The following is a 9,687-nucleotide window of genomic DNA, read 5'->3' on the forward strand; positions in this document are numbered from 1 at the left end:
AGGCGCCGCGCCCCCCGGCCCGGCCGCGCGGCCCGCCGGGGCCATGGCGAAGAAGAGCGCCGAGAACGGCATCTACAGCGTGTCCGGCGACGAGAAGAAGGGCCCCCTGATCGCGCCCGGGCCCGACGGGGCCCCGGCCAAGGGCGACGGCCCCGCGGGCCTGGGGGCGCCCGGCGGCCGCCTGGCCGTGCCGCCGCGTGAGACCTGGACGCGCCAGATGGACTTCATCATGTCGTGCGTGGGCTTCGCCGTGGGCCTGGGCAACGTGTGGCGCTTCCCCTACCTGTGCTACAAGAACGGCGGAGGTGAGCGCCCCCGCCCCGCCGCGGCCCCGCTCCTCCTGGCCAGGGGCCTCCTTCCCCACCTCCCCCTGCCCGCCGCCGCTGGCTCCACTGGGGCGCGGGGCCGAAGTCCGGGGTACGGGGTGCCGGAGGCCGCCCCTCGCTGGCCGCTGCTGCTCGGTGGCCCCGGCTGGCGGCCTCCACCCCCAAGCCGGTCATGTGCCTGGCAGTGTGTGGGGGGAGGGGGCCGGGGAGCCTCCTGCCGAAGCCCCAGGACGGCCTCCCCCAAGACTCCTGGTGCAGGGGCTCCCCGGGGAGTGACTGGCCACTGAGGTGGGAAGGCGAGGCCCGCCCCCGGGCGGCGGGGGGTGGGGGGGGCTTCCAGAGGTGAGGAGCCCAGGCTGCCTCCGCTGGTCAGGCACACAAGTGGCACATTGTGTGGGGCCCCCACGTGTGCACACACGAACACACACACACACAATGGGCTACTCTGTCCCTCCCCCTGCCCTCTCCTCCCCTCCCCTCCCTTCTTCCCCTCACTCCCCTCCCCTCCCTTCCCCTCCCCTCCTCTCCCCTCCCCTCCCCTCCAGCCTGGGCCCGGAACACTGGGTGCCTGAGCCAGGCTTGGGTAGCCTGCGGCCTGGGCCGCCTGGCGCCGCCGCTGGACACACTGCATGCGCACCCCGTGCTCGCCTGCCCCAGCCCAGCTGAGCAACAGCGATAGGCACCCGCGCGTCGTGTGACTGCAAAGCAGCACTGGGGTGGGGGGAAAGCCATAGCAACTGGGTGATGGGTGGGAAACTGAGGCCCAGAGTGAAGGCCTTGGCCCAAGGTCACACACAAGAAGGATGCTGGGACCAGGAGCTGGCCAAGCTGCAGCCAAGCCTGACTTCTGAGTAGTGCAAAGCTGAGCAGGGGCATCGGTAGGGGACCTGGAGAGGAAAGGGGAGCAGACGGGCTGCTGGTGCCCAGTTCCCCTTACCCACTCCCCACTTCTGGCCTGTGGTCTCTGGTCTCCAGAGCCAGGCTCACCAGAGGTTGTTGTACCCCACTTTGCCTCCCCGTCCTTGATCACTGACATCTCCAGATACCCCCTACACCCCCTGATGAAGGACTGCCACCCACCCACCCACCCACTCTCTGCCGTGGACCATCATACTTGCAGGCAACTGCCTGGGGGCAGGGAAATCCGGGGCTCCCTGTCCTTGCCCAAGCCAGACAGTCCCCCAGGCCGGAGTGCCAGCCATGGCACACACACGCACACGAACACACCGTTCTCTCCTGTGCTGCCTAGCAAACAGGGAACTGCGACACAACGGTGTATGTGTCCTCCATGCCTGTTAGGTCACCCTAGGTGACTGTGGGGCCAGAAGCCTTGTGGGTATAGGGCCTCCCAAACCCAAGAAACAGGGCTGTAAGGGCCCAGTGACTGCCACAACCCTCCCAACACTCCAACCCCCTTCTCCCCACAAGGCTATTCACCTTGCACCTCTGAGTCAGTGGCCACCCCCTGCACTGATTCACCCAGCGGGAAGTTATGATGGGGCCAGGGTGGGGCCCAGAGCTGGCTCCACCCTGACTCCCAGGGCTTCCGAACGCTGCACTGGCCAGCCAGGGGCTAAAGGGCTGCCCTGTGCAAGTGCCCACCCTCTCCTTCCTCCCCCAGGTGTATTCCTTATCCCTTATGTCCTGATCGCCCTGGTTGGAGGAATCCCTATTTTCTTCTTGGAGATCTCACTGGGCCAGTTCATGAAGGCCGGCAGCATCAACGTCTGGAACATCTGCCCCCTGTTCAAAGGTGAGCAGCCCCAGGCCAGTCCCTCTTGTCCTCTCCCTCAGGGGCCCCTCCCCCTTCCCACTGCTAGGGCAAAGCTGGGGCCCACTTGAGAAATCTTGTCCTATCACAGCACCAGGCCAGGTCCCACTGGTGCCCCCCAAGTCATGAAGGGAACGCTGGAGGACCTGCAGACCACCCAGTGACCTTGGGCAGATGGGGCCTGGAGTCGGGGATTGGCCTCTCCACTGAGGCCAGGACGCCCAGGCCCAGCAGGGCTGGGAACAGGCCCTGCCAAGCACGCTTGGCCCCCCAGGGGCCTGAGCACAGGGTTTGAGAGCTGACAGCACGAGGCACTGCCCAGGGCCTGTTCCCCCAAGGCCAGAGGGCCAACCTAAGGAGCTTGGACGGGAGGCATGGAGTTCAGGGTCCGAAGGGAAGAACTATTGTCAAAGGTCACTTTAGAGTTCCTTCTGAGTGTGGGTAGTATGCCCCCATTCTCTCTCAAGGTCCTAGGAGGGACCCTGGGGAAGCCGGGGCTCAGAGAGTCGAATTGATTGGCCAGGGTTGCCTGCTGAGAGGGTGACCGTCTCCAGTACGGCCCCAGGTCACCAGAAAGCCCCCAGCTGCTGAGTACTGGAGGCCACTAGGGACCCAGGTTGGAGGCTTGGCCCTCCCTCAACCGCCGTGGTGGCAGTGGGACCCAAGAGAAGGGGACAGGTGTGTGAGGCTAGGGAATTTACGGGACTTCATGCTCAGATTGGGGCAAGAGGGGAGGGCTCGAGGGAGGATGCAGGAGGTGAAGCCAGGAGCAGGGGCAGGTACAGACTGGGGAGTTGTCCTGGTGTTGAAGACACTGGCACAAGGGAGGGTCCAGGGGGCTCTCTGCATCTGCTGTCCTCCCACCAGATCTTCTCAGTCGTGCTCTGGAGACTTCTTGGGAGACTCGTAGGGTAGATAAGGGGGGGGGGTGGCTATAGAGAAGAGCCCACACAGAAACTCCTCCTTCCCTAGGCCTGGGCTACGCCTCCATGGTGATCGTCTTCTACTGCAACACCTACTACATCATGGTGCTGGCCTGGGGCTTCTATTACCTGGTGAAGTCCTTCACCACCACACTGCCCTGGGCCACATGTGGCCATACCTGGAACACTCCCGACTGTGTGGAGATCTTCCGCCATGAAGACTGTGCCAATGCCAGCCTGGCCAACCTCACATGTGACCAGCTTGCTGACCGCCGGTCCCCTGTCATCGAGTTCTGGGAGTGAGTCAGGCGCCTCTGGGCCAGGCTCTGCCTGTCCCTCTCTCTGGGCTCCACACAGGGCCCGAGTCTGCGAGTCTATGCGTGCTGGGGCTCAGCCCTGAGGGGACGCAGAGCAGGGGTCTCCCAGGCCCTGTCTTCAGGGAGCCCCCAGCACAGTCTCTAGAGGAGCTGGAAGGGATTGGCCTTGGTCCTTCACCATTTCTCAGTCCCAGGCATTGTCACTCCACTGTGCCTGCCAGCCGGGGAGGAGGGATCGCCACCATGCAGGCTGAGGGGGCCGTGGGGCCCGGCTACCAGTCCTGCTGGCTCTGGCCTGTGGCTCCCGGGCTTCAGGCTCACACACTGCACAAACCTCCGGGCCGCAGGCTGCGGTTGGGCCCAGCTGGACTCGAGGGCTGCAGGGCAGGGAGCACCACCCCTGGGGCAGCTCCCAGGCGCCTGGCCCTCTGCTGGCACAGCCCTCATGGGCTGTCCCTCCCCCAGGAACAAAGTCTTGCGGCTCTCCGGGGGGCTGGAGGTGCCAGGGGCCCTCAACTGGGAGGTGACCCTGTGTCTGCTGGCCTGCTGGGTGCTGGTCTACTTCTGTGTCTGGAAGGGCGTCAAGTCGACAGGAAAGGTACGGCTGGAGGCCCGCAAGGCTGGGGGGGGGGGGGGGGGGGGGGGCGGGGGATGGTGATGGTGACGGCAGGGCCGTGGTGGGGCATGGGGGACAGAAGGGGCGTCTCTGCCAAGGACCACTGCTGCAACGGGAGGTGACCAGGGCCAGGGCCTGAGCAGGGGACAGGTCCGTGAATCCAGACCACTCGATCCCCACCCATGCCTGGATAGTCCTCCCCGCCCCTCCAAAGTCAAGCCCAGCCGCCTTCCCTCCTGAGGTGGGGAGAAGCCCAGGCAGCAGCTGCCCCTTGCTCGTGTGGGGGCCCTCCCCGACCGCCCCACCTTCTCTCTGTTCCTCACTCGTTCTCTCTCGTGCTGGCCTAGGGGTGGGGGTGGAGGACCTGGGCTATGGCTGTCCCTTGCCTGCCTGTCCTGCTCTGCTCGGCGTGGACAGGAGGCAGACGTCTTTGGGGTCCATGTGGCCCTCGCCACCGTCTCTGGCAGGCCCAGTCTCTTCCCGCCTACCAAAGACTCTGCCTTTCTGCAGAGAATGACCCGCTGTCGGGGGAGGGGGGGGCCACGGGAGGCATGGGATCTGCCCCCAGGCTGACGACCCGCTCCCTGCCTGGGGAAGGCCCTGCGTCTCCCCTCCCTCTGCCGCTGACCTGTGTTTGCCACGGGGTGGCTGATTCTCCAGCTGAGCGCTGAGCTACCTTTGGGAGGAGCCTAGGCTTTGAGGAGTCGAAGGGGGGCTGCCGGCCGGCTTCCCTCTAGACCTCAGAACATGCCATGCTGTCGTGGGGGCAGGGTGGCCCACTTGGCCGTCCTGCCGAGCCGGGGGCCCCTAAGGGTGGAGGCGGGTGCCGCAGGGCCCCTCTGAGCAGCCTGGCCCCCCAGATCGTGTACTTCACCGCTACATTCCCCTACGTGGTCCTCGTTGTGCTGTTGGTGCGCGGAGTGCTCCTGCCTGGCGCCCTGGATGGGGTCATCTACTATCTCAAGCCTGACTGGTCGAAGCTGGGGTCCCCTCAGGTGAGGAGGGGGCGGACGGGATGAGGGGGTGGGCCAGGCCGGCAGGTTCCCTCACATCCTCCCTTGCCCGGCCCATCCGCAGGTGTGGATAGACGCTGGGACCCAGATTTTCTTTTCTTACGCCATCGGCCTGGGGGCCCTCACGGCGCTGGGCAGCTACAACCGCTTCAACAACAACTGCTACAAGTAGGTGCCCTCGCCCGGCCATCCGCCCGCCCGCCCGCCTGCCCGCGGGCAGCAGGTAGCCTCACCAGCCCGCGCGGCCCCTCTGCCCCCCAGGGACGCCATCATCCTGGCACTCATCAACAGCGGGACCAGCTTTTTTGCTGGCTTTGTGGTCTTCTCCATCTTGGGCTTCATGGCCGCGGAGCAGGGCGTGCACATCTCCAAGGTGGCGGAGTCAGGTAAAGACCCCGCCCCTTGGCCCGGCCCCCAGGCCGCAGCCGCCGACCTAACCTGCCATGTTCATGAACACATACGCGCGCGCGCACACGCACGCAAAGAGGCAAGTCTGGGAGATGAGAGAAGCGCGCGCTGGACGCGTCCCGTCGTCCGTCGCTCCGGGCCAGGGGAAGGCCCGGCTGAGCAGCTGTTCGGGGCCAGCTCAGAGCCGGAGCCTTCGCGGGCCAGGCCACACAGAGCCTGGAGCTCCCTCCCGTCCACCCATCCCCGGGCCTTGGCCCATGGAGGCGAACGTGATCAACCACCACGTTACGGAAACCGACCGCCCCTCACGTTGGCCAGAGGGTTGCCCAGGGAGAGGGGGGCCTTTGCGGGCTTCACAGGGACCCGTGACCGCAGCAGCAGCTGGGATAAGAGACCAGGAGTCTGAGTTAGACAGCCCACTCTCAGGGGCTTGAGTGACACCCGGCAACACCTTGACCCGAGTGGAAGGGCCCTGGGCCACGGGATGCCCTGGAGTCCTCCCCATCCGTTTGGGACGGGGGCACGGCGGGGCAAGGGGGGTGGCAAGCAAGGACGACAGTGGGACGCGGGTGGGGCACACCTATTGTCTAAACCCTGCCCCTTCCCCCTCAGGGCCTGGCCTGGCCTTCATCGCTTACCCCCGGGCCGTCACGCTGATGCCTGTGGCCCCGCTCTGGGCTGCCCTGTTTTTCTTCATGCTGCTGCTGCTTGGCCTGGACAGCCAGGTTTGCAGGGGGTGACAGAACAGAGGGGACTGGCTGCGGAGTGGGGGGAGCACTGGGGGAGGGGAGAGGGCTGGGGGACAGGGGAGATGGCTGGCGGGGAGGGGGAGGGGTGCAGCCTCAGTACCTGGCCACAGTTTGTAGGTGGGGTGACAGAACAGAGGGGGCTGGCTGGGGGGGGGGGGGGGGAGCACTGGGGGAGGGGAGAGGGCTGGCGGGGAGGGGGAGGGGCGCGGCCTCAGCGCCTGGCCACAGTTTGTAGGTGTGGAAGGCTTCATCACCGGCCTGCTCGACCTCCTCCCGGCCTCCTACTACTTCCGTTTCCAAAGGGAGATCTCTGTGGCCCTCTGCTGTGCCCTCTGCTTTGTCATCGACCTCTCCATGGTGACTGATGTGAGTGGGGGCGGGGTGGGGGCCGCCCCTGGGCTCCGGCCGCCTGCCACCTTCCCTGACCCGGCTCTGTCCCCAGGGCGGGATGTATGTCTTCCAGCTGTTTGACTATTACTCGGCCAGCGGCACGACCCTGCTCTGGCAGGCCTTCTGGGAGTGCGTGGTGGTCGCCTGGGTGTATGGTAGGTCTGGGGCAAGGGGCGAGGCGAGGCGAGGCGGAGGCGCGGCCTGGAGCGGGGCGGGGGCGTGCCGCCCCGCCCCCCCTCCCCCTAGCGAGGTCTCTAGCTCCAGCCCTCCTGCCCCACCCGCCCCAGGAGCTGACCGGTTCATGGACGACGTTGCCTGCATGATCGGGTACCGACCTTGCCCCTGGATGAAATGGTGCTGGTCCTTCTTCACCCCACTGGTCTGCATGGTAAGGGCCAGGGGAGGCTGAGCAGGGGGAGGGACGCCGAGGGCCTGCCACCGGCTGAGAGCAGGGCTTCTCACCCATAGGGCATCTTCATCTTCAACGTGGTGTATTACAAGCCGCTGGTCTACAACAACACCTACGTGTATCCATGGTGGGGCGAGGCCATGGGCTGGGGCTTCGCTCTCTCCTCCATGCTGTGCGTGCCCCTCCACCTCCTGGGCTGCCTCCTCAGGGCCAAGGGGACCATGGCTGAGGTCAGTCTGCCCTACCGCCTCTCCCCTGTTCGAGTCCCTCCCTTGCACCGGCTCAAGGCAATACCTCCAGAGTGCCCACTGGGACGTAACCACTGTGCTAGGAGTCTCCGGGGGCCGGCTCAGGGGGGCGGGGGTGGACGGAAGGAACGCTGGCCCCCCCAGGGCCTGAGGTCACTGGGCGGGGGGAGGAGGGGGGAGGAGGGGGGAGGAGGGGGAGGAGAGGTCTGTCCCTAGCCTCTCACCCCTTTCCCTGGTACCGAGAGTGGGGTGTGGTCAGTACCCACGGGAGAAGGGGCCCTGGTCCCCAGCCGGTGGCAGGTGGTGGCAAGTGCAGAGAGGCCAAGGGCAAGCATGTACGCGTCCCCCCACCCCACCCCCCGCCATGGCCCAGAGACTCAACATGTCCCCCCTCTCTCCTGCAGCGCTGGCAGCACCTGACGCAGCCTGTGTGGGGCCTCCACCACTTGGAGTATAGAGCTCAGGACTCCGACGTCAGGGGCCTGACCACCCTGACCCCAGTGTCCGAGAGCAGCAAGGTGGTGGTGGTAGAGAGCGTCATGTGACAGGCACCCTGGCTCCCATCACCAGCTCACCCTCTTGTAGCCATAGCAGCCCCTGCTTTAGCCCCCCTACCCCTCCAGGGGCTTGCCTTTCCCTGACGCTTTTGGGGTCTGCCTGGGGAGGGCGGGGACGAAGCACCACGAGTGCTACCTAAAATAACTTTTTTTTCCATTTTTAATAAAACGCCAAAAATATCACAACCCACCAAAAATAGATGCCTCCCCCGCCCCGCCCCCCAACCAAGCTGGTAGACACGCTGCTTCCCAGGCCCTGCCGACCGCCCTCCCCCTGGTGCCCGCCGCAGAAGCATCTCCCCCAGCCCCACCACGCCTGCCTCTCCGGGCTCTGCCCGCCGCACCCTCGGGCGGCCCCTCCACCCTAGAGGCGGCAGTGACAGCTGGGGGTCCCGGGCAGCAGAGGAGAGCAGGAAGGCGGGGGGGGGGGGCAGCAGAACCAAGGCGACTACTTCAGCGGGGCTAGACCCCTCTCCCCGTCCCTATTCCAGAAGCTTAGAGAGCCAGCCAGCAACGGGACCTCCCGGTTCCTGCGCCAATTGCCACCAATATCAATTGTGTGCGCTTGTGTACGAATGCACGTGTGCGTGAGGGTGTAGGGGAAGCCTAGACCTCTCTTAGCAAAGGCCAAGACCAGGTGTAAACTGTGCCTGTGGGCAAATGAGGCTTGTATTTTGCACATTTTATAAAAACTTGAGGAAAGAGATTTCTGCTTGTATATTTCTAAAGAGGAAACAGCCCAACGTCCCCCTCCCTGCCACTCCCTGTCCCTTTCAGCACCCCCTTAGTCCTCTGCCCTAGCCAAGGAGTGTGAACTTACAGATCTAATTTTCATAGGCAAAAGCTTCAAGCTGTTGAGCGTGCGAGTCTGTCGTGTGGGTGTGCGTGTGTAGTCCCTGGCCCCAGACTGGGGTGGAAAGAGCATACGGCTGGGGGAGGGGGGGGCCTCCCAGGAGCACCCCCCCACCCCCTCTGCCCACAAGTCAGCGGGGTGAGCAGATGCAGCGTTGTGACCCTGGCGATCGGGGGCTGCTCACCCGGCATGCTCAGGCTCACCCGCACCCTGCCCTCCCCTCCCCCCCACTCCCCCGCCCCACCCCCCCCCCCCCCCCCCCCCCCCCCCCGGGCTGGGCACGACTGCAGGGATCTGAGGTGGGCACCAGCCAGGGGAGGGATCCCGGGCATGGCTCCCACCTGCGAGCTTAAAGCTGATGCACTTCCCACGTCTCAAGTCTTCCACGTAGCAGCTTTAATTAACCCACGTGTGTGTCACGTCCGATCCCGAGACAGCCGAGTGGGCCCTAGAAAGGCTTCCCCCACACCACCCCGACATCGGTCGGAGAGGTGGGACTGGGTGAGGGCAGGGGTCCAGCGGGGACGTTCTTACTGTGCTAAAAAGCCACTGCAAACATAGCAATAAAAACATGTCATTTTCCAAAGCTGGCTCCTGCTCTGCCTCTGCTTGTCATTTGAGAGAGGGGTGGCGGGGGAGGGAGGGTGTCAGGGCTGCAGGGGTGGTGGGGAGGCGTCCCCACCTCGAGCTGCTGCCTCAGGCAAGTATTTGTTCTGAGGGTCCCTGCGCCCGCCGCTGTTCCAGGACCTGGGAATAGAGCAGGTACCGAAGCCGGCAGCAAGCCTCTTCCCCGTGGAGCTGACATACTTGGGGAGAGAGGCTGACGGCAGGGTGGAGACGGACACGAGAGCAGGGAAGGTGGGTGGGAAGTCACGGGTGCTGAGGTTCCTGAAGGTTGCCCAAATGCTGCGCCGAACAGGTAACCTCCCGAGGTGCAGGCAGTGAGGGGCAGGTGAGCAGGAGGCGGGGGCAGCCAGGGAGAAGGCCACAGCAGGACCCGGGGCGCGGACAGCGACGGGACCAGGGTGCTAGCAGCACAGTGGCCAAGTCTTCAGATTAGGGAGCTGTGGACGGCTGGGATGCGGGGTTCAGAGAGGAGTCGGGGAG

At 65.4% G+C, this 9,687-nt stretch overlaps 1 protein-coding gene across 2 annotated transcripts; it reads left to right on the plus strand.

Annotated features, from left to right (window-relative positions):
* The first annotated feature begins 6 nt into the window (after window positions 1-6).
* SLC6A8 (solute carrier family 6 member 8) lies at window positions 7-9,166 on the plus strand. Of its 2 annotated transcripts, none has more exons than XM_025862779.2 (13): window positions 7-305; window positions 1,948-2,079; window positions 3,070-3,319; window positions 3,803-3,935; window positions 4,814-4,948; window positions 5,031-5,134; window positions 5,228-5,352; window positions 5,987-6,099; window positions 6,352-6,489; window positions 6,566-6,668; window positions 6,801-6,901; window positions 6,982-7,152; window positions 7,575-9,166. In XM_025862779.2, the coding sequence occupies exons 1-13, from the start codon at window positions 44-46 to the stop codon at window positions 7,713-7,715; spliced, it is 1,908 nt and encodes a 635-aa protein (XP_025718564.1). In that variant the 5' UTR covers window positions 7-43; the 3' UTR covers window positions 7,716-9,166. The 2 variants fall into 2 exon arrangements, with proteins under 2 accessions (XP_025718564.1, XP_025718565.1); XM_025862780.2 differs by having other exon boundaries at window positions 6,352-6,480.
* The last annotated feature ends 521 nt before the right edge of the window (window positions 9,167-9,687 follow it).

Source organism: Callorhinus ursinus, unplaced genomic scaffold, assembly GCF_003265705.2.
Source record: "Callorhinus ursinus isolate GAN/ISIS: 27379988/994484 unplaced genomic scaffold, GSC_fseal_2.0 scaffold84, whole genome shotgun sequence".
Classification (NCBI taxonomy): domain Eukaryota; kingdom Metazoa; phylum Chordata; class Mammalia; order Carnivora; family Otariidae; genus Callorhinus; species Callorhinus ursinus.